The 27353-nt window shown below is 43.0% G+C and overlaps 1 protein-coding gene across 1 annotated transcript; it reads right to left on the bottom strand. All coding sequences in view use genetic code 11, as the record gives it.

The window, feature by feature from the left end:
• Positions 1-1053: 1053 nt before the first annotated feature.
• On the bottom strand, positions 1054-26035 carry EGR_04555 (Serine/threonine-protein phosphatase 2B catalytic subunit; the record flags this gene model as incomplete). The annotated part of the gene is made up of 16 exons (XM_024493804.1): positions 1054-1172; positions 2462-2905; positions 4131-4228; positions 5533-5617; positions 7264-7362; positions 9017-9046; positions 9107-9241; positions 11268-11393; positions 13475-13569; positions 15427-15504; positions 18371-18510; positions 20974-21119; positions 22028-22139; positions 25370-25494; positions 25748-25948; positions 25981-26035. The coding sequence occupies 16 exons, from the start codon at positions 26033-26035 to the stop codon at positions 1054-1056; spliced, it is 2088 nt and encodes a 695-aa protein (XP_024351732.1).
• Positions 26036-27353: the final 1318 nt, after the last annotated feature.

Raw genomic sequence — 27353 nt, 5'->3', positions numbered from 1 at the left:
TTAAAGACGAAGGGAGTACACCTATGTTTAGGAGGTATAGGGTGCCTGCGTTACCGTGATTTTCGGACAGGATGAGTAGAACAACTCACAATTTTGGACTGGCAAAGGACCAAAATTACTTAAGGCCCTATGTTTTGCACTTTTTTAGAAAATTTTTAAATACCTGACTTGTGGCGCGGAAGCGATCGTCGAGTTCGAAAGCAGTTGGACTTGTTTAATCATGGCATGCTGTGCATTGGCACTACAAGAAGATCCAACTGAATCCAATGTGCATGGTAGCGGTGAGATTAGTTTCCAGCTTTTTGGAAGCTTAAAGGAAATACTGCCCCCCACCCCAAAACGGTGCCTAATAGATTTCAAAAGAGCTTAGTTTTACCCCCAAAGTCTCCTTTGAAAGATGTTGCTATGGCGCAAATCTTAGCAGTGAAAAACTATCTTCCAATGAATTTAAAATCAATGGCAGCAAAGTGAAGGAGCAAATGAGAGCCTGAAACAGTGATATTTGCTCTATTTTACAGCCTGTCTCAGTCTCTTGTGGCGCTGATCATGCCACGAGTCTCCCAGTGAGCTTGTAATAAGGTTGCTGTCAGGCTCGCATTCCACGCAGCGATGCCAATAGACCCTACGACGATCTCACACTTGATGAAAATAAATGAGCTGAATTAGTATTTGCAATAAATTTAAAAAAAAATATGTTTTTGCCTCTCGACAAAGATGAAGGACTGACTGGAAGAGACCAATAACATCCACTTCTACGATAGAGGAAGGAGCGTGAGGCTGTCCTGGTGAAACAGAACGCTCCCAAGGTTATCAAGAGTTAATTTGCTAAGCAGATTCAAATGTTAAGAAACCTTTTAAACGCACTGAATTTCTTCTCTTTTCCCTTTCCTTGATTCGGCTTCAATTAATTCACTCGCAAAATAAACCTCGTCTCAACCGCCAACCTTGGCAAAACCACAGGGGAAGCTTAGTATAGCCATTTGGTTCCACAAAAAGCGTCTACGGTGGTTGTCTTTTATAAAGTAACTATGGTATAAGAACAACAGAACAAGGCTACTCGGCCAGTGGCCTGGAATGTTGCACTTTGAAAGAGTATTTTGGCGTCTGTGTGTGGATGTCCTTTATAATCTCGGCAGCACAAGGAACAGTCTCGCCTCCAACGCAAAAGAACCCTGACAAGCGTGTGTTCATGAGTCTGCATCGCACTTTTTCAATGAGACTTTGTCTGCTTGTTTAAAAGAGCAGTCAGAGAAGCATCAAAATTCAGTTCATTCAGGGCACTCACGTGTTGAGTGGCTTCTCATACTACTTCGCCTGTTGTTTTATTTCCAGATGACCTCAGCTGTGGAATGGTAATGAGCATGCCAATCTTCAATGCTGCTGCCTTTTGTATTCACCATCCTCCAAAGCGATCGCTACCGACAAACGTGCAGACAGACTGCAGGTAAAAAAGGAGACACGACTTTCAACAGCTGTAAAAAAGAACGAGGAGGTTAGTGCACTTTGCTGGAGAGGCAGCTTATCATCCAACTGCCTACACACAAGCGTGGATGGCGGGCAAAAGTACTTCCGACTACATACAAACGACCGATTCCACGTGTCAGTCTAGCAATCAGTTAAGGTACCAGAACGGAGACCACCTCAAAATCGTTGCGTTTAATTAGGGAGATATCATCCAAAGGGAGAGCTTCGTTTTTCCAACATCAAAGTCTAACCCACCTCTGTGGCCCACCCACAAAAGCCACCTATCCAAATGCAGTCCACAAAACATCCTCAGTATATACGAAAGTTATTTTGTTTTGTTTAAATGAGCTCACAGATTAAAGGAGAGAAAGAAGACATAGGAGAGAAGATAAAGGTAGAGGAGGGTAGACACAACATAATATTGCCAAATAAATATCTAGCGGGTGTTTTCAAGGAAGGCGGAGGTGCCCGGGTGAGCCTTGCGCACGAACTCCATCGTCAAAGGCAAAATAACTCACGTGGCAGGAGTGAGTAGATAGAAAGGAAAGAGAAGTAAAATGAAAAGGAAAGAAAAGGCCAAACAAAATACTATATTATTTGGGAGGTAAGTAGAGGAGTAGGAAGAGTGAGCAGAAAGACTAAACCAGCGCCTTTGTGTGTGTGTGTGTGCATGTGTGAACAGTCAGTCGGTCGTCCGGAGAAATAAATACGAGACAGAACGAAGAGAAGGAAAGGGAAATGAAGATTATGATAATAATCACAATGTACAAACTGATAAAAATAACGCCCCTCCTCACAGAAGGTGTACATATACAGAGGGGTGAGCGAGCAAGAGAGCAAGACACACACACGCACAAGAACAGAGAAAAGGAGGAGAGGAGACGAGAGAGTTACGTGTGGGAGCAGTGGTAGTGGATCCAGGAGGTGGAGCATGTGTAGCATCGGTGACAGACACCGCATCACGTTCCTCATCTGTGACTGTTGGGCGACCGCCCACTTCGGCTGACAGCGGTGGACGAGGTGGCGGCGGTGGCAACGGCAGCAGCAGTGGCGGCAGCATTGGAGGTTCGGGGAGAGGAGGAGGCGGGGGAGTTAGTGGAGAGGCCAGAGGAGCGGTGGTGATGGTCTGCGACGCCACCACCACCGATCTTCTCGGGTGCGTTGGTGGATGACTTGCGATGGCGGTGGTAATGCTGGGACGATGACCGCTCCCCGTTGTTGTTACTGCTACTGCTATTCTGTTGCTTTCCAGATGCAGAGGCGGGCGTTTGGGAGTAATGTGAGCAGGAGCAGGTGGAGGATGAGGCGCGTGTACGCGAGGAATTCGCCGAGCTGCTTGAGCCCAAATCGTGTCGAGGTGGCATCCGCTCGTTGATTAGATCGATCGCCTTTGCCTCCTCAAATGAGGTGATCTTGTGATTCGGCGCCACTCCGCACAACGCTGCCAAGTAAATGGAAGTAGTCATTGGGTTTGATAGCACGCCATACATTGAATAAAGCTAACCTTTCAATCTAAGCATCACTCATTTACAAAGATTTCAAAACAAGAAGTTGAAACTCAACGAAATCCAGGAGAAATTGAGTCAACTATGCATTCTTTTACAAATTCATCTTTCTCCAAAAAAAGTACTTCTTGAATTAGAAACAGCGAATAATTAAGCTGATTGCTTGGGTTAACGCGCAGAAAAACCCGTTAGCGCCTCATCCACATTAATGACAATAGCGAGTTAAATCGGATCAAGTAAAACCAACATTATAACATGGGTGCTTTCTTAATGACCATGAACAGAGAACCGACTCCCATTACTAGATCACCATCACTTGGAATGTCACATCTTTACCAGTTCGTGTTTCAGCTAAATTTGACTTCTACAGATAAACACTAGGGGCATCCTGATTCATCAGGACAACATTATGCACACATTACAGGAACTCGACCGGTGATATTGCTATATCCTTCTTACAGCTTGGATCATGATCCGAGCGATTCCCATCTGTTTGGGTTCATAAAATAGTACCTAGAAGGCCAGCACTTGAAAGCCAATAATGAAATGCACCAGGCGGTCTTGAAGTGGCTCAGTTGTATTTTTCGACGCAATCTCTTTAGGGAATAATCCTTCTAAGTGTATAACGGAGGCAGTAGGTAATTAAGCGAAAAAATAAATAAGGATTCCTATTCTTAAAATGGATACCTTTCAGGGACCCAAAACACTCCACCTTGATTTAACGCCCCTCGCATAACTGAATAAGGACCTGTTTATATCTTCAACGTTCCTTACTGCAAACCGGTGGTGACCCACATATTAGCGGAAAGCTGTTGCAATAATCTACTCTCCCTTCAACTGGAAGACCAATCTAAGTATAGTTTTTCAGTTATAAGGTGTCACACGCAGACTTCACACCTGATTTTCGCCATCTTAGTGCACGTGTGTGCGGCGAGGTAGCAGAAAAACGTGAATGCACAAGTACTTATATTACCTACACATTTTTCTTCGAATGGTACCAATTTCTAAAATAAGCATAATCTAGTAGATACATCCCACCTATGAGGAGGCCTACACATCTGGTAGGGTTGCCAGGCAATTTCCAAGAAAAGACAAATATATTAATGGTCAAACATGAGGAAGGGGTAGGAGGGGGGAAGGGGAAATGGTGAAGAAACAAACCTGTGAGGAGGGTCTCGCGACCACCAGACAAAGCACCGAAGGGAAGCATTCCATTGGGTGTCAGACCCTTCAGCTCCAACACGCTCTCACTCTCTTCCCTGTCAAACCAAAACAAGAGCGTTACTATCACTAATAGAATTTTCAGTAGCTCCATTCTAACCTCCATCGTTGCTACAAACATAAGAATCGTTTAATCGTCACCTGACACAATTTTAAGATGAAACCATGATGCAGATGGGACTGGAACCAGTGAGTAAACGTGAGAATTTCTATTCTGCCCAGTGATTTTTAGCTCTGAAATTAAGTCACCAAGGTAAAAGATCTAGGCCAAAACACTGAAAGGGTGGATAATCATAATAATAATCTGCAAGCAGTGGACCTATCCATCCCAGACTAGGCGCAAATCAGCAGTAATTCCATCCATCTATTCCGAATCGTCCCAGCGAGGACCCACAAACAAACAGATATGTGTCTTCAGAGTGGGAGCTTCTGGCGTGTGCAAACGAGTTTTTGCGCATTCTCTGATCCACTCTCCTTCATTTTCCTCTCTTTGCCAATAAAGGCAGTGAAAATTTGTCAAATCAGTGGACTTCAATGGGGGAAAAAAGACACCATAACCACCTTTGTTTTCCTTCTGACGAGGATGAAGAAAAATTGCAACACGTAAAATTAATCAGTTAATTAAATGTATTAATGCTTGTTGTAGAGTTCTGCCGGCTTCAATCTCAAAAATTTTACTGAAAAGCTTGCGCAAAGCATCAACAAATGATAAAAATGAGAGACAAACGAATTGGATCATATGCCCTTTGCTACGTAGCATCTCCATTCATCAGCAGTCTGTTCGTCTTAATCATAGTTTTAAATGGAGAAATCACTGCTTCAGGGGCAAAGCGGTCTGTTCATAAGTGGTGAGGTCGAGTAAAACCGAGTTTGATAAATGATCAAGCCGAAGCAAAGAAAAGGAGTGGATAAGTGCCATCTACACGCCACCACGTTTAAGAGAAGACAGCTCCCACCACTGCAGAGGTCTGGAGGCATTTAACAAGGCCGAGCTAAGAGTAATTAAAAAAAAACGAAAACATTGGATAAGAGAAGGTGATATTTCAGTGAGCAGAACGAATCATGCCATAATGGGAGAGGGAGGAGCGAATCCAATTGATGACAGTGTCGCCTTTCCTCCCTGCACCAAACAGCCCGTTGATTATGCCTTCAGATACCAGACAGAGTGCAGTCACATCGAAATTTTCCTTCAATCCCTAATAGAGGGCAAAAAGGGATGAGCAGGCTACCTCTTTCCCTTGCCTGAATTTGTATGCCAGGGTCGTGACAGGCAGAGGAGGGAATACAAGCTTAAACGAACTTACTCTGCAAAAGTTATTGGTTGCAAAACAGAGAAACAAACCTAAGGACAGTGAAGACACGCGCCATCTTGCCAATCGCCCGAATCTTATTTCTTATCACCTCCTTGCGCGCGGCCACTGTTCCGCCTAAAAGAGAGACATAAGTGAGTGAACAAACAGCTGCACAGAGAGGCAACAATTGGTCAACGAGAATAGGAGACAAATCAAAAGAGAAAGCGATGTACGATGTGATGTGACTTGACATAGGAGATGAGACGAGTGCGCGACTCAACAAACGAACGAACAAAGGCAGCCGCAGATGTTAGTGTGAGCAAGGAGGAGGAGGAGAGCGAGGTGCGGGGAAGAAGCCATGATGAACATCACAGTGGTCGTCCACCCTCGTAATAATGACCAACAATAAATAGTTGCATTGCAGTGCAGGAGTACCGACTACAAAAACATGCTCGAAGCGGAGTCACAGATTTCATTGAGTGCTAAGCTTTTTTTGAGACGAGTCAGCTCTCAATGATTGAGCACGATGTAAAACGAGTTTATCCGCGCAGTTAAAACATTTGTGACGAGGTCGTAGATAAATTACCACCATGGCAGCGATTTTAGGAAATAAATTTCCTTGTCATTCATTGCTGAGAGGAAGACTGGGGGCCCAAAGCTCTGTGATGAAGAAAAAACGGCTTCATAGGTTGAATAAATATGGGTTCATCCATTCAGCTGTTCAGCGGGCTATATTTCCTTTTGCTAGCAGGTGTTTTCCCCCTTCCTAACCAGTGAGGTAAGCAAAATTACGATCTGGAAATGGCAAACTAAAAAGTTGCTACTGGAGTGTCTCACGGGACAATTGGCCACTGCAGCCACTCAGATGTCTTGCTGCTCTGATATGACAACACCGCGTCACCAATAATTTGACCAATTTGCCAGCAATCTAAGGACTAAAATATGGTGATTATTCTCCTATTAAAAACACCTGCATTGTTATGCTAAACCTAACCAATCTGTTTGAAACATACAATCTATTATAAACTGACGAAGAAAACTAAAGCGTCGCGTATAGGAGGCACTAGAAGTGAGTTAGAGAAACGGGGTGCAGAATTTTCAGGAGTTCTTTAACGCCTGATACTTGATGACTACAAAAGAATAGAGTATTCCCCTCTGTTGCCATTATTGCAGAGAGAAGCTAACTTTTGGGGTAAGGTCGAGTTTCAATATCCTAATTTCCCTTCAATGAGCATCATCACTGCTATAGCTAACCCCAATCGTGATATCAGTTGAGAAGTACTTGCTTCTCTGGCTGTCAGCACGACGGTGAGCCAGCGTGCATAGTTAAGACAAGAAGTGGAAGTCACATGCTGCGCACCCGTGGAATACATGCACAGCACCAGAGAGCGAGAGAAGAGCGGGGGATAGATAGGTTGGTGAGTGCGTAGCACACGCACCCACGCACACGCACGCACAACAGAGGGTGTTATCAGGGGTGTTTGTGTGTGTGTGTGCATGTTTTAGCGCATGGAGGTGTAAAACGGCAGATTGGGAGAAAGACTGGACAGCACACTCACCTTCTGCCAATCACCGAGTGTAATGTAGTGAGGGGTCAGGAGCGGAGCAGATAGAACAAAAGAACAAACACAAGGGTGAGAACGAACGCATGAACGATCGAATGAGGAGTGGAAGTGGGCCATAACCAACCAATCAACCAACTGGAGCCAACCTTTCACCACCACCAATGCCACTACCAGCGCCGCCACCACTAAAATCGGGTACGTGCTAGTCAGTGGGACGGGCAAACTTGCCCTGGCCTGGGGTGGTGATGTTCGAGCAGGCGGGTGTTGCAGGCAGCATCGATTGGTTGTTCAGGGCTCGGTTCAGGATACGATGAGCTGGCGAGGGACAAGGCAATGCAAGGCACAGGGGGTATGCCACTAGCTACTTCCATCTTCAAGCCTAAGCTTATAGCCGTCTGTCTGTCTGTATTCTACTTGGCTAAGCCTTGTATAGAGGGAAATGACAGCTCCTTTGTGCTTTTCGGTGAACAATATAGGCGTCAATTGGTAGAGCATAGAAACGGGTAAATTAACAGCTCAAAATCGGCTCAAGAGCCAACAAAAAAGGATAAAACCTCCCTCTTTTCAAAAAATAGCATTAAGAGGAAAACAGAAATACGATGGCAGAGTCCTCTCCTTAACTTCACTTTACAATGAAAGGTGTGGCATTGTCGACATTACCCAGCAAAATCACCCCCTCAAGCAGTGTGATAATTAAGGATAAATTTAAATGAAAGGTAGTTGTTTAAACACTTTGATCCAATAGGACCGAGACGCATATGATAGGGAAAAACGGGTTTGATGATACATCTGACGTCATCAGAAGTGGACATGTCTGTCCAGAATTTGGCGAATCAGCATGACGAAATGGACGCAAATTTTGGTTCACTGAACTCTACGGTCTAATCTACTATTCTTGTGACGATGCTTAGAGAAAGTACATCAATTATGCATCAAGTTAGCCCAGGAATAGCCAAATCCTAACCAAAACAGATGATGAAAGCAACCAGATCTTACAAGCCTGATTTCCGAAGCAATTTCCTCGTGAAAGGACCCAAAGATACCTCTTTCAACAAAATGAGACTTTAAAGAAATCCTAATCTTGATACTCTTCTTTCTTGGTCCGTCTTCTTACAGAAGCCTGCAGCGATTTTCGGTACATTTCTAATGCTAGTCAGTCGTTTTTTTTTCTAAAGTATATTCATGAGGTCATAATTGCACCGTTGCGTTGTCCAACAAATGGCGTATCAAAGCACCTTAGATTTCCAACAAATACTTGACGGGAAACGTTTTACCGTACGTTTGACGTTAACAGGATGTGAGAACTCTTACAATCAATTCAAGTATTTAAAGTGGTAAAATGAAACCTGTCTGTTGCATTGGATTCATCAAGAGAACCCAACTGCGTGATGGCCTCTATAGGCTCAGTTCCTCAATAAATCTGGTTACGCTTTCATTGGCAATACCTTCTACAAAGTTGTTAATGTCATGATGGTGTTATCCAACAAACGCTGTATAAAAGCCTACAAGTGGCGTCCTTATTTGTGCACGCGATAGCAACAGTACTGAACCAGTGGCCCATTTCTGTGACTTCATCCCTCCGATGAGGGCAAGTGCGTGGCAAAAGGTGGGAAAGGGAGGAGAGGATTGATGCTGATATTCCTGTTGCTGCTTCTAGTTGGTTGTGGTGAGTCAACGAGAGGGAGGGAGAGTGGAGATGGGAGCGGCAACGCATTAGCAAATTAACACGCGCACACAGAAGCAGTGGGATCAGTCAACCAGCCGACCAGCCGATGCGAGTAATGCTGACGGCATTGGCGCAAAAGAATTCAAATAGAGGTAAAAGAAAGTCGCACGCAAAGGTCAAATCGAGGAGGAGCAATAGTGTGAGACTGTGTGTAACCAAATGAGTTGCTGCTGTTATTGCTGCTTATGTCAGTGTATAGCAAAAGAGGATGCGTGATTGTTTCTGAATTTGCATCCCTCTTACCTGTCGGCGGAGTCGTTGCAGCTACCGGCACTGAAGAGGAGGAGGGCAATGACAAAAGGGAAAGGTACACACGTAAACACACACACACACCGACGGCGATAGTGGATAATAGACGGGCGGTGTAGACGAGATGTGGGACTGACTCACCTTCGAAGGTGTCGTCCGCATCTGAGAGCAACTCATCGTCTGAACAGATCTTCAGCACGTTGACCAGCATTTCTGTCACTAGAATCAAAGAGGAAAAGTAAACAAGATGATAAAACATTACATTGTCTAGACACTGCGACAGAAGAGACAAAAATAAAGCCAGTATAAGGAACAGAGCAGTTTTTATTTCAAGTTTAGTGTCGTTAGAAGCAGTGTGTGAGCTTTCAGTGAAGAGCATAATAACAAATGGTGTCAGGGACTCAAGCGTCATAAACGAGAGATTTGAGCCAAAACAACCACCTCTGTTTGTAAAATTTACCAATATTATAAACAGATTTGAAGAGGTAGTTTGACAGATTTTGAATTTTACTGGTTTCAAATCGTTATGGTCAAATTCAATCGTAACTTTGATTAAGATGGCCCAACAGAGCGCAACGTTGCCATCTCACAAAGAGCACACGTGGTACAACAGCGGCGATGGACAGGTTTATTAGAGCACAAACATCAACTGAACTTTCTCACAAAAATCTGCAACCTCGAAGGTAGGTGAGGGTGGGAGAGCAGAGGTAGCGGTGCCAAAAAAAGACGAAAGCAACAACACGCTCCCCCCCGTCATTCACTCCTACCCAAAATTTCATTTAAACCCCTGAGAAGGGCCTGTTTAAGTGAAAAAAGTAACAAAACATCATGCACCTGTTCTCAGTCAACCAGTCACTTGTTCAGATGCAGGATGCCAAGTGACTTAATTATTACAATGAGCTGCTTCCTTCCATTTCCAGGCGCTCCTAGTTCTCTTCACCAAAAAAGCTCGCCTCCCCCCAAGATTTTCTTGCAATTGCTATAGGGCGGAATCCCCACTGCTCATAATATCGCAGGTTATCAGGTGCCCAAGTGAACTGAGGCAGTCGTTGCTACTTTAGATTGAATTTGTTCCTTTCTGTAGCAACATAAGTAAGCTTGGATCTAAATTTTTTACTTAATGTCACATGGTAGACAAAAATGCCTGTTTGCTACATGGCATGAAATGAACTGAGGAAGTAGATACTTTTAGCGTCCACAAAAGTCTGACAAATAAAACCTAAAGAGCCACTGCAAGGAAGAAAAGAAAGAGCTTGAATTTTGGATTCGGGTAGGGTAATTTCAGAATCAAGAAATAGTCACTAGAGCTTAGAGTATGGAAATTAGACGCAAAGTAACTCACTTTTCAACCGCTTCTAAAAGTTGAGGACCTGATGACATATTCAAGGGTTCATCCTATCTGAATTAATCAAAGATCCTGTAGTAAAAGTATGGTAATTTACATTCTATATGCCACTACATGAGCCATTTAAGATTCTCACGAGTTATTTAAAACTGCGGTGACTTTGACCCAGTGAGTACTAGCCTTATGGCTCTCTACTTGCATAAAAAGTTACTTTCCTACTTGTACGCCGATCAGATCAGAAGTCATGATGTGAGTCGGTAGTAAACGAACTCGACTGAGAGGAATATTTAGTAAGACATATCACATAGATTTTAATGAACGCACTTCATCCCACAAAAGGTCCGACCTCCAACTTGAACTAACGACATCCTTTTAGAAATTGCATTGTTTTTTGACTCTCTCACTCCCTTTTCTTACCGCACCGAAATTCCTACTATAAATTGATGTACTGAGGAGTTAATTTGTGTACAAGAAAGTTTACTTAAACCGGTACAAAGAACACGGCTTAATTTGCAAAGTTTGACCTGAGTAATAAATTTCAGCCCACTCAAAATCCCGGCCATATCAGATTTCCTTTCACCTCAGCGGAATGGTGAATTTTTAAAACCCACATGAGACCCAAGCTACCGGGGCAGGTATACACACACTTTTATATACCCTGAGGTATCCAGAGTGATGCAAGAATGAACTGGGATGAGGACTTCCCAAACATGAGTTTACCTCCTATTAACTCGTGTTTCCACTTTTAAACTGCACTAGAATGACGTTTGCATTTTAGCTGATGCGGGCCTCTCCTTTCACCGTGGTTTCGGTCTTTTAACAGTCTCTCCACTATGCTTGAGAGTTACTTTCAGACCCGTGGGAATAACGTGGATGCCATAGAGGAAAGAAGACACGAACCCTTTTCACCGACGAAAGGTAGCGACCATGTGAAGACGTCCATGAAGTTAGGTAGCCAGTAGGGATGGGAGGAACAGTTGAATTGTCTAATATTCATCACATTGTTCTCGTACTTCAGAATTGCGGCTGAAAGTAAAACAGTCTACATTCACACATTCAGTTATACATTTATTTATAACGTTACTATTCCGCTAATCACAATAAGAAAAGGTGAAATCGCACGGTAAATTGGGAGAAGTGAAACAAGGTCAATGACAGAATCAAGTAAGTTAATTTCAAATTTAATAACAGGAAAACAAGTACCCATTTTCTGATTAAAAAAAAGAACTCAAGGAGAACTGTCTCGCACAAATGCCAAAAACTTATTCATTTTAAAGCCCATAGAACTCATGCATTCATTATCATGCTGGCAACAAAGCTAGCCTAGAAATCTGATCAGTGATAAAAACCCTATTCTATCGGGGAGCCTATGCAGTGAAATGCGAAACGCGTTCCGTTTTTTGTGAAGTACAAACAACACCGCCACAGAATGAAGGGATTACATCTGCAATTTTTTAGCCCATTATAAATAAGATATTTTTCAAAGGGAAAAACCCAGTCCAGTCGATGTCATAATTTGAATCTTACTAAAAACGATGGAACTCGCTTACTAGCAACGCTATCGCAGAAATCTGATCCAAAACCAAAAGCATGGAGTTACAGAACTTCATGCTCTTAATATGAAGAGTGGGATGCATTGACTTTCCCCATTACCACAAAGGTGGATTCATTAGAAGTGTGGATTTTCCAATGGGCAACAGCGTAGCATCGCCTAAGTTCGAGCCGCATTTAAGAAAAAAAGTTGGCGAAGGTGTATGAGCTCCAGACAATTTATTTACGGGTTATCTATCGTAGACGAAGGTATTACTGGAGTGAACCATGACTACATGACCCCGCTTGCATATGCAAAGAGCGGAGCGGAAACTACGTTATTGCTCCTGTTGCTACTACCATCGAAGGTGAAGGCGACAGATGGGGAGAAGGAGTCGTCAGCCAAACCACCAACTGAAAGTAGACGAAAGTGGGGCATTAGGAGCCGCAGGGGATAGAGAGCCTGGGAGGAATAAATATTCCATCACAGCTTCATGTCGTCGTTTCGCCTTGGCTGCCAACCCCCTATCGGGCGTTGTGAGCTAGGATTCATAACTAATCAATCTGCGTGCAGTGAATGAAAAAATGCAGCCTCGGTGCCAGTTACGTGAGCGTGTTGATGATAACGCGGGCAAAGAGCGACTGAATGATCGCTAATATATCCCCAAAGCCCATTTCCAAGCGGCGAGAGGAGGATGCGAGAAGTCTGGATTAGTGTGAAAAGCATTTGACAAATAACAAGTTTGCTTAGAGAAATAAAGAAGTTATAAATGAGGACAGAGAGATTAGCATTGATAAAGGGAATGCTAGTGAAGCGATATTTAACGCTGAAACCCAAGGGTCCTGAGATTGTAAAAAAATGGATTATTTTAGTTTTTGCACAAAAGTTTGGCCGCTAATTTCACTCTATGGTGTCAGAACATGCAAGTCTTACCAGGAGATTTGCAGGAAAGGAATGGTGGCTTTCAGAACTTGGTTGATGCCACCACCCAAACATTTACTTCGACTAACCACCTTGGTTATTTTAGAGGTGAATTCTTATCGCCGACAGATGCTTTTGTCAGAAGAAACCGGTAGCTGTTTGCGTGAACTGTCAACTAGGATAGCTAACTGCCTCTGATGACACCTAGCCCTTATTTCCCCATCCAACCACACTCCTCTTTTTCATAGCTAATTATTATCATCCTCAGTCTCAATTCGCCATATTTTAAGCACTGACACGGCTACTTCTGCCACCTCTGAACGGCGGGAAACCAATTTTTTACCCAGTAATGAAGTATCCACCACATTTACAGTTCAGATGAAGTGGCACTAATGACTTGAATCAACAAATCGGCTCAATAAGATTAACTTGAGTGATACTAAGTGAAACGTGGATCCGAAAAGAATCCACAAGAGGGCAAATTAACCAAAAGTGAAATTAATTTCTACTGTATTAATAGCTGGCGTCAAATTCATAGACCATCACCGTGGGGCGTCAATTTCCAATGAGAAAACCGACTAAATTATGTAAAGAATTTTTGTAGTGAAACCTGCAAGAAATTCATATATGGACAAGTAAGCAAAGTCTGACCAACCCTTATTGTTGTATACATCGAGATAATTTGGCGCACTGAATATGGTGATGAGGGATGGAAATCCGGTGGCTTGGTTTTTTCGATACATTCGGTACCTGAAAACGGCAGCAGCAATAGTAATGATAGAAGCAAAAAATGATGGATGAAATGGGAAAGAGCGAGGTGAGGATACTATTCCACCTCCTGTATTTTACTCGATCACCATAGAAGCGGTTGGAATGAAAGGAAATCCACCCACTTGTTGTGATCCATCTTCCTTCCAGACCGCGGTAGAGAAGGAGCTATTGGCGATTCAATCAACTCAAAACTTGAAAAAAGGGAGAAAAAAACACTGGGAGAAAGAATTGGAGCGAATAAGACGCTAGTGACCTCACATCCTCCCGCATTTATCACGATAGGCATTGATCATCATACAGTATAACCCTGCCTGCTTCTCTAATCAAGACCAGAAGAGAACTTGCGATACGAATCAAATAAGAGAGCTACAGCCAATAGAGACACATGATGCAGCAAGATGGAATTGTGAATTCCATCAAATTGCGCCAATCGATTGCCTAGCCTCCCCTTGAGCGCGAGTGTTATTACAGACAACAACTGTTGCGCTAGGCACTGATAGGGAAGGTCATAAAGCGAGAGGACGAGGGGGGAGGGTCGAGAATGGTAGAGAGAGAGAGGCAATAAGCGGAGAGCTGGAATGACGGGCGAGGGAGCAATAAACGCCATTTGACTAGGCCAACTATGCCACTGCCATCGTACACAAGTATGAAGCTAGGATTGCTAGCAAAGTGCAATTCCCATCAATGCAACATGAGTGGAAACTACGTGTCTCCAAGGGAAAACGAAACACTTCACGATTCTGCTATGATGAATGCATGCCTTCTTCCTTCCTCGCTCCTCTCTTCTCCATTCTTTTCATTCATTTGGTACAAACGAGTACATTGCTCTATTTTCGGTAGTCCATTCGTCCTTCCCCCTCTACCCTTTCAGCCGATTATCAGGTAACCTCTAATGATGCTTTTGTGCTTCATACCGCAATAGTTATGGAGGAAGTGGTAGCAAAAGAGTGCTCTGTTTGGAGAAGGGGAGAAAGGACCGCTAAACGAATCAACAAGGCGCGTACACAATGGTTTCATTGTTGGAGCAAATGCCCCAAAAACGGCGATAAAGACGCTTCTGTAAGGTGAACAATGCCCTCTTCACGCATCAAGGGGCAGTGCAAGGAATTCCTAGTCGACCGCGTTCCCTTTCTTCGTGCGTACATTCGACGCTCAATTCGGATGAGACAATTAATTTTCATGAGATTATTGTTATTTGATTGCCATCGAACATCACAAACACCCATGAGCCAAATCATACCATTCTAGAGCATAGTTAATTTCAAACATTTTTGAAAGAAATAAAACAGACCCCCTGAATTACAGATAGATATCAGCGTGACTGAAATGTCGAGACCAAACAAAGTGTTTTTGTTCCCAAAAATTGCTCACTAGTCTACAAAACCCCTAGTAGTAACCGAATGCAGAGATAATTGAGTTGCATCTGGGGGTAATCAACTGCCCATTGATGATGGTACCTGCATGAGTGGATGAGTGATAATGGATGTATCCACCCAGCACTAACGCCATCAATTTTAATCCAATCTACACACTAATTAAGAAAAGCCTCAGTGACAACTGGAAGTCACAGCAGTTGATTCAATGAGGATAACTAGTCTACATGTGTAAATGGGGAGTAAAACTAGGCGTATCTCCCTAGAGATTTATTGCCACCGTCGAAGAAGGGATACGAAGAGAGCACCAAAGTGGCAAGAGGAAGTGAGAGGGTAGGCGACAGACTTTGGTGTCGTGTTTTTTTCCGGCTTATGAGCTGCTAAACCGCTGGTTCGTTAAACTATAGTCTTTTTTTCAGGTGATGTAAATAATCCCAGTGATATGAATTAAAAAGAGGCTTACCCTGCGTCTTGCGCCTCATGAGCCCGGATTATGGAAAGAAGGTTGTTTGTCTGAAGGAAATCACAGCATGCTGAGTAACTAGAGGAAGTGGAGAGAGGAAAAAAGCGCGATTAGCAATAGTATGCAGACGCTCACTAAGCAGTGCTGTATGTTTACCTCGTGTAAACAATAAGCTTTTGTGACACAGAAAGATAGGAATCGTACAAGTGTGAGCATTTGACTTCACAAAGCTAGCTCAACTTCACCCCTCTTATTTGTGAAAGAGTCTCCACGAGTCCTGATTATTTTGGTCAGAAGTGGGAGAAAAGGAGACTCTGGTACGGAATAGGACTTTCAGACATGAGGAGCGGTGAGTGCAAAGTTGAAACGTATAAGTTGGCCCTAGATCCCCAGTGAATTGAGACGCTTGCGCAAATCATTCAAAAAGTAGCAGTGGCGGTAAGGGGGAGGGGTAGTGGCAATAAAGGCATGTCCAGGTATCAGATAACATGACAAACGATCGACAGCAGCTGGCAAGCACATAGTACTGCTAACTTATGGCTAATTGGCTGATTCACGGAAGTCCTTGTAGTAGCTGAAACAGTGCATCAAAATACGACGTCAAAAAAAGTGGTAAACTGGTTTTCTCTTTTTGTTTTTTTTGTATGCTGATGTACAGTGCTGAAGCAGATTATTCAAATGTGCATGATTGTCACACAAAAATTGTTTTTGTGCAAGTTCATAAAATAGTGGTGATTTTGTCATTGGAGGGTGGATGGGAAGGTAAAGGGTGTAATTAACTCAGTCGAGCCAAATGCAGCGTTCGGAGAGAACCAAACTATTTAATCAACGGGGAGTAGCGACCTTCGAGAAAATAACGTGGTAGTCTTTTGCTTTTCCATGCACAAAAGATCGCTCGAATAAAAGCTACTTCACCGTGCGTAGCATCAATCTGGGCATCAAAATCAAGATCCAGGAGGCAATTCTGTTGTAAACATTGGCAACAGGAAAGGCGATTCTTCTCGGGGGTAGGACACTTCTAAAACCATCCATTTTCAGAAAACTACTTACTACAATGCCCATCATTGCATTATTGTTTGCAGTTATCATACTTTATGCGTTTAAGCCATTATTAATTTTACACAAAAGAAACCATCTTCTCCAGGAAAATGCGAGCAAATCCCTTGTTAAATGAGACAATCATAGATTGAATAGTTTAAAAGGCCCTACTGAGCTGATATTATATAACAGTCAAGACGGTCAAGATGTACCTTGCCTCTGTCATTATATAGTCAGTGCATGATCGCAGGACAAGCAAGCAGAGCAAGCGAGACCAACCTTGATGGCTGATTCGTGTGTCTAGAGCAATGGGGATAAATGTGCTAGACGACTTCTGAACTCACTTGATCATGGTCCCAGATCGCTAATAAAAGGATATTCAGTAGAAATAAGATCGCTTGAACACTTTCAGAGGAGAAAGAGAAGGCAAGACAGCTTGTTAATGCCCTTGAGGAGAAGCGAGGCAAATACGACTCAAATGAGGCCACATCCGGCTCTTATCCCCCGTCTAGAGTGCGATTACGTGGCCAAGATGCCATCAATCTAGTCACTCAGAACAGTAGTAGCAACCCTAAGGAAATGTGTGCACGAATGCAGTCACATACGTAGTGGATCTTAGCGTATGCTCTACCGCCACTGCCACTCACCAGTTCGGCCCAGCTTAACCCCCCCCTCCCCCAAGGCTCATTTCCCTCCACCCCCGCCCCTCCATCATTCCTGCTGTTGCTATGGCTCATTCAGTAACATTTGGCGCTCGTAAATTAGCATACACATATACGGTCCCCTGCCATCTGTTCTGATTACCGATGTTTCCGTTATTCCCAGTCCTATAGCTTCTGATGCTTTTGTTCTTCTTCCCTGTTCTCCCCACCCTTCTAACCCCCTCCTTTCCTCCCACTCGCCCCCAGCCAGTCTGGCGACCAAAGATCTCAACAACAAAATCCATCATCAGTTGCGATTGCTCGAAAAGAGGGCATACACAACTAGATATGATTACTCACTAAGGAGCCAACCAACTAGCTTTAGTGTGATTGAAGCAAAACGAACAAGTTTGAAAAGATCTCAATAAACCCGACAGGCATGGCATTATTTCCTTAAGAAATTAGAAAGTGCTTTGTGAAACACTGCTCTATTTGCCTGATTGCCCTATCACGGGTATAGCCTATCAAAAAGGAAGAGAAATGTGGTTACTTGCGATTCTAAGTCATTGCTATTCAATTAACTTGTTTGAGTGGATCAACAAGTTTCTCATCCCTACTATGCGGCTCATTCGAATCGAAATATCGACATATTTCAAAAACAACTTCTTCCAACGAAAGCCTTAATCACAGACCATATCGTGCTACGATTTCAACCCATGGCAAACTATCTAAACCATATTTTAGTATAGTACGACATCAACTAGCACGAAAAACAAAATGATTAAAAGATTGACACAAAGGAAAGCTTGCCAAGCACATACAAGTAATACGTGAAGAAAAAAGCGTATTCAAGGTGGGAAATCAAAGGCAAAAAACAAGAGAAGCACTTCTCTTGGTGATGACAGTGCAGGCAGGTGAAAATTTCATCATATATCTGTGCTGGTAGTCAATAAAGGTCATTTCGACAAACAAACTAACGACTTTTTGACAGGATCGTTAGGATTTCGACACCTGTCGTGTAAGGCAGTGGAAATCTATAAACACCGATACTTTGACAGGAAGAATAAGTCATGAGGCGTATTTATTGGACCTACAACGATAGTGGAAATGAAGAGGGATCGAAACTATTGGCCAAGTGCACCTAGTAAGGAGATTACATCGGAGCTGTTGAAGTCCTCCTGCAAAGGTCACATCACGAGGTCAGGTTGTTGTAACTTGCCTGAGAGGATGGATTTTACCGAAGGGCAGGTCACATCTTAACTCACCTGAAGAAGTAGGAGCAGCCGCGGACAGAGTTGTGGGAGAAGTTATCGGTGTTCTGCTCGTTGCCGAAATCTTCCAGAGGATCAGACCACAGGAGGTCACACATCGAACCGTACGCCGGAGGCTCCTTGAAGCGGTCAATCTGAAGGTATAGGGGGAAGATTTTCAGATATCTACCGAGCCGTTTTCTTGTTGGCTAGTGCTGCTCATTGTTTTTTCCTTGGAAATAAACAAAATACTTTCGTTACAAATGAGTGTCTTTTATCATCCCCGGTGGGGCGGAGCCCAACGACCCGTTTTTTTGTAAAGTCTGCCAGTGTTAATAATAGCAAAGTAGATTGCAGCTGTTCACTGTCCAGCAAGAAAAATGAATACAACGAAATAACCTCCTCAATTATCATTCAGAGGTCTAAGGCATTAACAAAAGTCCCTCAAATCTAGCGCAGGTGGGGAAAAAGCTTGCCCCGTTTCCATCACCTTCAGCACTGAAAACAGATATGGCCTTCAGCTTAACTATCACCAGCACCTGGATAGGGTTGGAAGTGTTCCCCTCACAGCAAAATGACATTTTCACCTTTAAAAACTTGTTTCAAAGCATTGGATTTGTCAAGTAGGCACAGAGCTCCAAATGCACTTAGACGATAGAACACGGGTTACCATGCTCGCACGACCCAGAAATGGATGACCGAAGAAGTTCATTTGAATTCTGCCACCGGAAATTGAACCCCTAGCTCTCCTTATTTGGACTTCTTGAACACGAACCATCAAGGTGGCACCGCGGAATAGTTTAAACCAAGGATTCATTGGCTAATTTATCACATAATACGTCACTGTGTGACACCTATTTTATGAAGTCTCATTTACGCCTACGAAGCGATTGATTGGAGCAACGGTGAGAATGCTTCCAGATTTGCCTTTCGTAGGTTTAACTTGGAACACAACCAGGGACATTTTACCAAACGCTTTCCCGCTTTTTCGATCAAGAAAGTATTTTATAACTTTTGTTGTCAGCACTGCAAAGACTACATGGTGTATAGCAAGAGTAGGGGAAGCGACGGTTCACAGTTAAAGTATTTCACGGACCGAGCTAACTGGTGGGGGAAGCGGACTTGCTAAGCACATACATGGGCAAATAAAATAAGCCACCCCACGAAAAACACAAAGCTTTGAATGGGAGAAAAGCCAAAATACACCAGAAGAGGATTTCTGTTCCTTTCTAGTTGTAAGCTTACTAGCGACGGCAAAGGTTTACCTCTTCCCATGAGAGGGCTGGAGCCACCACAAAAGTGAGGCATAAAACTAGAAAGAAGAACCAGGACAACAATTGGCAGATGCCAGAAAAAGAGCATCGATAGTGAGAGAGGAGGGAGGAGAGGGTTGAGGTAGCAGGCGATGACGATGACGAATAAACGCACCTCCCATGACCAGAAAGGGAGCAAGTGAAGAAGTTTAACTTTATGCATACGTACGTGCACGTGGGTGAGTACGCGCTTGGATGAATGGGGATGCAAAATAAAACCCCACCACCACTTGTCCGACGCTTTGCGGAAAACTTGAAAGCACACCTCTTTGCTCACTTTGCCTCCACATTCCTACCCGCCACTCCAAGTTGGAGGGACCACCATTTCACAGCAAACGGTAGAAGATTATTCGTGGTGGCATGAAATTAACGAATTTGACGGAAATTAATAGTAAAGATTAAGTTTTCTATGGTGCAAACATAATGCAGCAGTTTTGTGTAAAGCTCTGTTCACATCAGTCACACCAATAGTCTAGCAATCTCTTTACTCTTTCCAATTATCCTATTTCCCGAATGGTGCGTCTCATGACGTCTGTCGCTTGAACATCTGGAGTAACATGAATTCAATTGGAGAGGAAACAGAAGACATGTTATCGATAAAGTCTAGAATCTTCAAGCACCGAATCCACTTGACTTGTTTGAGAATGAACGTCTTGATTGAACTTACGTTAAAACCATAAATAGAGGACTCGGATTAAATAAAGATACTTCAAATCAAAAAATATCCCAGTAGATGCGAAGGGGAAAGATGAAGACCACTTCCCCATTTATACACTTCAGTAACGGGTTGATTGACCCAAGCACTTCAGTTCAGGTAAGTTTCAACTTTACCCTCCACTGCCTTGTCAAGCATACGGTTTGAGGAGAGAGAAAATATCCTTCAGATAATTACAGTTTATCAACGTAAAACGGTTCAATTGGATTGAAGACAGAAAACAAAGGGATAATGTACTAAACCCTTGAATTAATGCTTAAAAAATGGGACGAATGTTACATGCGAAACAGGAAAAACGGAGTACCACGCCAACAATAGTTTGATTGATGCTTAAGGGGATAGAGGGGGAGACAAAGGTGCAAATCCCTCGCTAATTGTCAAAGTGCCAAAAATGTGTATTCTCGGGAGCCAAAAAAAATGAAACCACACACACGCACACGTACAGACGCACACACAATAACAGTGGGCGTATGAGCGCCCATGTTTAAAAAAAGGGGTGGAAAATGGGGATGAATGTGTAATTGAAAGGGGTGATAGCTGTGGATAGATGGGTGAGCGGGTAGATGGGAGGGGTGTAGCCACCCACTTACCCGCCTAATGTCGTCCAGAGTCTGGATTTCGGGGGAGAGGCCACCGTGAACGCAGAGAAATTGCTGGTTCATGAGAGCCGCCAGAGGAAGACAGTCGAACGCGTTCATACAGGCGTTGTACACCTCGTTGTTGTACTTTATTCGGCCTGGCAAATAAAGTAACAGAAAGGGTCAACATTTCGGCTTAAGATGCTGAAAAATGCGAGTTACTGAGCTTGGTGAAATTCACATAACAGACTGAGCTAAAGGCGCAGGGAGGAACGCTTGGACAACGCCGGAAACAATCACTCCTGAGGTGTTAAGATGAGGAGAGAGAAATATCAAGGTCAGTGGAACTATATTCTTCGGTAATCTCCGTCAAAAGCAGCAGCAGCAATGGCAACACGTCGAAGCAGCAAATTGTGCAAAAGACCAGTAGGAGCGAAACACAAAATCCTATTTTTATATCAATCGACCCACTTAAAACTGCTTGTTCAGCAGTGGTTATGGAAGCTGCGAACAGCTAAATACCGTATCTTCTTATGTTTCACATGACACGAAAATTTACAGGGCAGAGGTAACTGCTTTCCATCTTTCAAAGGTGTCGCCTGTGGTTTGTCAAAAGGGTGAAAAAAAATGTGCATCTCCGATTTGCCTACACTGTTTCCCGATCTCGAAATGACCCTACTGGATATAATCTTGAAAAGATAAAAAAGTAAACACGCTCCTAAGTACGACGTGGTACTTTTAGATCAAGGGACATGCACCTAACTTATGGCGTACGATTTATTCGTACCTCTTCTTCCGATTGCAATCTTGCTTCTGATCAATTAATGAGGAAATTACCCATATTGCCTCCAAAGAAGCCAAATCCAGCTTAGCAGTTAAGAGTCAAAAAGAGTAAATAATTGTTCACGCAAATATGCGCTTCTCTGCAAAACAAATTAAAAAAAACGCTTCACTATAAATTGAATTGGAAAAAGAAGTCGGAGGAGGAGCGGAATCCTACCAGTCTACAAACAGTTCATTTTGGATAAAACGAAAAATACTGCGGGGAGACAAGAAAAAGACGTACATTCTTGTTTGAAAGTGAAGTACTCTGTCAGGTGACGACACTCATGGTTGCCTCGAAGGAGGAAGAAGTTGGTCGGATGGAGAATCTTCAGAGCCCAGAGGTACAGCACGCACTGCAAGAACGAAGGAATAAGAGAGAGGTTGAGAAAAAAACAACTAGGCGTGGCGCCGTATTGCGTGGGGTGGCATGGCGCGGCACAGAGCAGTCGCAACAAGAACAGCCTTAGCCCTCGCAATGAGAAACTCTATCACGTGACAACCCTGCACATCCCACCAACCAGATCCAAATACAACTACTGGCATTGCCAGTTTCGATGTTGATTAATGTACATACGCCCACAAAACACTGAAAATTAGTGTGACGTCTAAATAAGCCAAATAACTGGCAAAGGGATATTATTGCTGCTGCTCTCCGTTCGGAGGCCAGATTAGAAGGGAATGCGAACTGGATGCGATAGAAGAGCAGACGCGACAAGCTTACAACTGGTGTGGAATGGCGTTTTGACTGGCATAAAAAATGAGAGCAGAGCTTATTGACACTTTGAAAGCAACAGCGCTAACAGTAACAATAATGTCGACCAAGAGGATGCAAAATGTTGCATCAAAATTCAAGTCGTAGACATCTGCCGAGGGTAACGTTAAGCCAATGAGCATGAAATGTCCGATCTGCATTGGTGGTACTTCGATTGAGGCTCGATACAGCTCTAGCGGTTCACCTTGAACGCTCCTATTTTAGACATGGTTAATGTCGTAATTGTACACTTCCCCATAGCTTTTCCAAAAAATCTATGAATCCGTCCAAAGCCCCTTTTTTGAAAACGAATAAATTTGCAGCAGACAGCTCGAGGCTTCAACGACAGTGTTTAGCTAGGGAGGATGAGTACAGAACCGACTTTAAATCAAGTCAATAATTGGGCGGCTTGAGTATTAAAATCGAGAGATAAGAAACACAAACAGGACACAGAATGACGATCTGACTGTAAACGTAACAAAATGTTTGGCAACCGGTTTCATACCCCACGGCTATTCAACCACATTCACCTCCTGAATGGGGTTATTCAAACCAAGTCAATAGGCCAAAAATAAGATTTTGTAGGCATGGGACACAAAAAGAATCCCATTAACTCCATGAAATTGAAAGAAACAAATGAGGACCATGGAGTACACATATAATTGCACACCCATAACTAATATAGGCACTAAGAGATTGAATGCAAAGATTAACGCAATCGATTCGACACGGCTTGCCCTACTTTCTGCAGAAGTAAAGCAAACTACTCTCCATTGGGCTCGCAGAGACCCAAGCATCCAGACGTTGCAATGTGTGTGCGCACGTGGGTGCGTGTTTCATCGCGTTGATATAATAAGCTGAAGAAACACATTGGTCATGTGTGTGGGTACGGGTGGGATGATTCAGCGAGTGATTTGGGGAATGCTGTGCTTGCGTTAATGTCTATCCATCTATTTCGCTCCCATTCTCCCTCCCTACACCCTCTCTAATTGAATTTAAGCACTTGAAACATACTCATGAGGGTGTCTATGAAAATTGTCAGCAAGCTAAAGGCAGTCGACCATCCAGGGCTGTCCATCGGACGACTGCACTTGCGCCCAAAAAGGCACGGTAATGAAGCAAGCGATGCGCACCTCCCAATGGTAGTAATGAATAACGAGAGCAACAACAATAATAAAGGTAATAACAATCGTATCAATTATGCGCAAGGAGATTACCAATGAGTTGTCGGTACTGTTGTGGTGGTAGATTAGGTTGAGTGGGTACAAGTAATTACTATTATAGTGGGAAAATCGGAAAGCTAGGCTGACATATGATCGAGAAAGTGAAGTCCACACACGCACAATTGCCCCACCAGATTGGCATGCATGACACGAAAGAAGCGCCATTGCGATCCAAACAGAGACATGAAAGAAACCAGGACTAATGGGGTCAGAGGAACGACCATGGATCAAAAATAACAGTATCACATGAGGTGGACCGAGAACTTATCATAGGGGTTCCAGGAAAAAAAACCATTATTAAGAAAGTAGGAGATCGACTAGAGAGCAGAAACGAGAGCCGTCATTCCGTTTTGCTGAAATATGGGGATAATTTAAACGATACAAAAGAACAGATCGCATGTACACACAAAAAAGAAAAACAGATGTGTCCATTTTAGGAATAAAAGAGAAATTTCCGCGTTTCTTCCATAAATACACATTTGTTTGTACATTGCTAATAAGCCCCTGACAATTCCGAGTTACAGTAGTTGATTATCCCGTCACCATTACATAGCACAACGCTATGATGCCATGAGCCATTTCAAGTGCACAAAAGGGGATAGTACAACCAAATGACTGAAAAAGAAACACCAGTAACCGGCTATACAGGGAAAGTGAATGTTTGCACAATAACTTGCAAATTCATCCATTGTTGTGTTGGTATTAAACTGGAGACGAGAAGCCTTCTCACACTACTCACCAACATGAAAGGCGCTAACTATAGACAAGGCGGATTCTGAAACTTCATGCTCTCAAAAGCATCCAAGTCTGGCAAGCATGCTAATTATTATTGTTTTGATTTTAACCAGAATCAAGATAGATTACGGGTGGAATAATTACTGCGGCAGAAGGCAGAGGTTGGGATGAGTAACAGAGAATTGGAGTGATAAAGCAGTAAAAAACGAGGGTATTGGTTCTACTAGCTTTTGCCCACTATACACCATCGAGGGCAGTTTGTACGACCACCCCAGTGTTTCGCACAGGGAATATATCTATGGATGTGCAAGTGCATATGTGCACGGCACGGCATGGCACAGTACAGCACAGCAAAACGTACACACCAACACGCATACAATGTAACTGCGCCATGATACATACAATTAGAGAAGCATTGGAGTAGACGGGGCAAGATTATCATGTCACCTGCCTTTTTTACTACAACAAGGACGGCAAGCTTCCACTATCGAAAGCCAACACCAAGGAGATATAGGAGGTGGAAGTGAATGAGGCTGCGTCACTACTAAGATGTGTTAAGTGTATACACAAGAAATTCATCTGCCAACGTGGTTAATGTGGTTTGTCACCCGCTCAATGAAAAAAAAAAACAAAAAGAAAACCAAGAATTTAAACTAATCCAACCCGGTAGCCTGGAATTCAATCAGGTGAATAAAGAATCGAATTCGAAGAGAAGAGACCGTAAATGGTCATGTTGGTTTGGAATAGATAATTACAACTTCATGTCAGAAAATCCTTAATAAATTTACCGAACTCCACTTACAAGGTCAAATGATAGGACACAACTGAAACATGACAGAAAAACTACTACCAGGCATGAGGAAAAAGCGCTTACCTCGATGCTGAAATACCCGCGATCAACATAGTCTCCCAAGAACAAATATCTGGTAGTCGCGGGATGTCCGCCAACCTCGAATAATTTCATCAAGTCGAAAAATTGTCCGTGAATATCCCCGCAAACTAATGCCATAAGAAGAAGTACTGAATAGGCAGCTAAGTATAAACGTACTCCCACAGGGCTTCAAAATATATCGCATCTAAGAAATTACCGTGGGAACTTCAATTCAACTAACAAACAACACATAATAGAAAAAAGAGTGGAGTACAAACCATAAATGACTACGTGAAAGACTAAACTGTAACCTAAAACAAATGCGATGAAACAAAAAAGCACAAGCAAAAATAAAATAAAGATACATTTTTATCAACTGACCGGTAACAGGCGCATCGATTTCCAAAACATTTGCCTCCTCATGAAGGAGAGCCGCTCCATCATTTATGATTTTGAGCGCTGCCTCGTCAGTAACTCGGCCCTCAAGAAGGAAATGCTGCTTCAATTTCTCGATGTTTGGTTTTCCTCTGGATTCGAATATATCATTAACTGTAAGTCTACGGCTTGGAGGGTACGGGACACCTAAAATATAAATTAAGATTGAGCATCCTCACTCTTAACTGCCCGTTCGATTGTAGACATTGCAGGAGCGCGAGCCGTTGTTTTCATGTTAAAATTATCAAAAATAGAACTTTAAATCCTCTATTCGAAATGACAAGGCAGAAATACCCAGTTAGAAACTCAAACAGTCAGCCGTTAATATGTTGCTATGCTTGCCACCATCTTCATTGACCCTGAAGACGCTTTAATTGATACATTAAATCAACAGGCACCTGAGGCAATCACTTGGTGATATGTACAATAGAATTAAGCAACTTTCCAGGTCCAAAATCAACACGACTTCTAAGAACAAGCTAATTTAGTTATAACTCACAACTTAAATTGCTATTCAGTGTGATTTTTAAGCGTATATTTGTTTCCAGAATTAAAACATTTGTTTGTCATTTGCCGACTGCACAAAAGACCATAATTCGCATGGTTAGTTAGAGATTTGGTGTTACTATTGCATGGTGCCAGTACTAACGACTTCCACATTCCACCAAATCATTTTGACAATTTTTCCAATCGTTTCGACTTATCCACAATTATCGAGGATTATATGCATTAGTATGTAAGACGAACCCTTGAAAATTGCATTCCTTCTGGACTTGTGATTTCTTTGTTGTATTTCGGCTGGTCTCATATGTAGCTCCTCGAGACTGCCCTGACGACTAAAGAAGGTCTGAGGGTCTACTAATATGGCTCGGCGGTTGGGCCTGCGTGCGGAGGTAGAAAGTGGGAAGTCCAAGTCTTTTTCAAGTTAGACCAAACTGACATAAAATAGTCAGTATATTCCAATATCTATCAAAATTTTTATTTATGCTAGTGTAACCGCAGGCAGGAGTGCATCATATAAGGCTTTTTGTACTTGATTTTATTTCCCCATAATGCGCTTAGCACCCTCCCCTCTCGTTTATTTTGATTATGTCATTTGTTTTTCATTGGTCTCTCGTGAATTGGTACCATTCCGCCCGCATGCTTTTTCCGCTAGTGCATTATTCACATGATCTGGTGTCCATAGTTTATTGAGAGCAGGAATTATTTCAACTTTAAATATAGCACTAGGAATTAAAAAGCGAACTAGTTGCTTCTGATCCTCTTTGTACCAATAAACAACTGTTCCTTCCGTAAATAGTACTTAAATGATGTAAGTCACCATCATCGCAATCTCGTTTCCTGTCGAGCGAAATGGCAGCACAAGTATTGCATGATCACTTAAGAAAATTTGAATGCGATGAGTTTACCAATTACTTGAGTTCCTGGAACAGTTCATTCAGCTGTCACACTCCCTCTACAACGATAACAACTGTTTGTGTGATTTCGACCACGTGTTTAACCCGCACCGGCTGCCATATGACCCAAGTTTTAACCGATAGGGGACGAGAGC

This window comes from Echinococcus granulosus, assembly GCF_000524195.1.
Source record: "Echinococcus granulosus chromosome Unknown EG_S00029, whole genome shotgun sequence".
Lineage (NCBI taxonomy): Eukaryota > Metazoa > Platyhelminthes > Cestoda > Cyclophyllidea > Taeniidae > Echinococcus > Echinococcus granulosus.
Note: the sequence above shows the minus strand (reverse complement) of the source record. Positions and strands in the feature narration are given on the sequence as shown.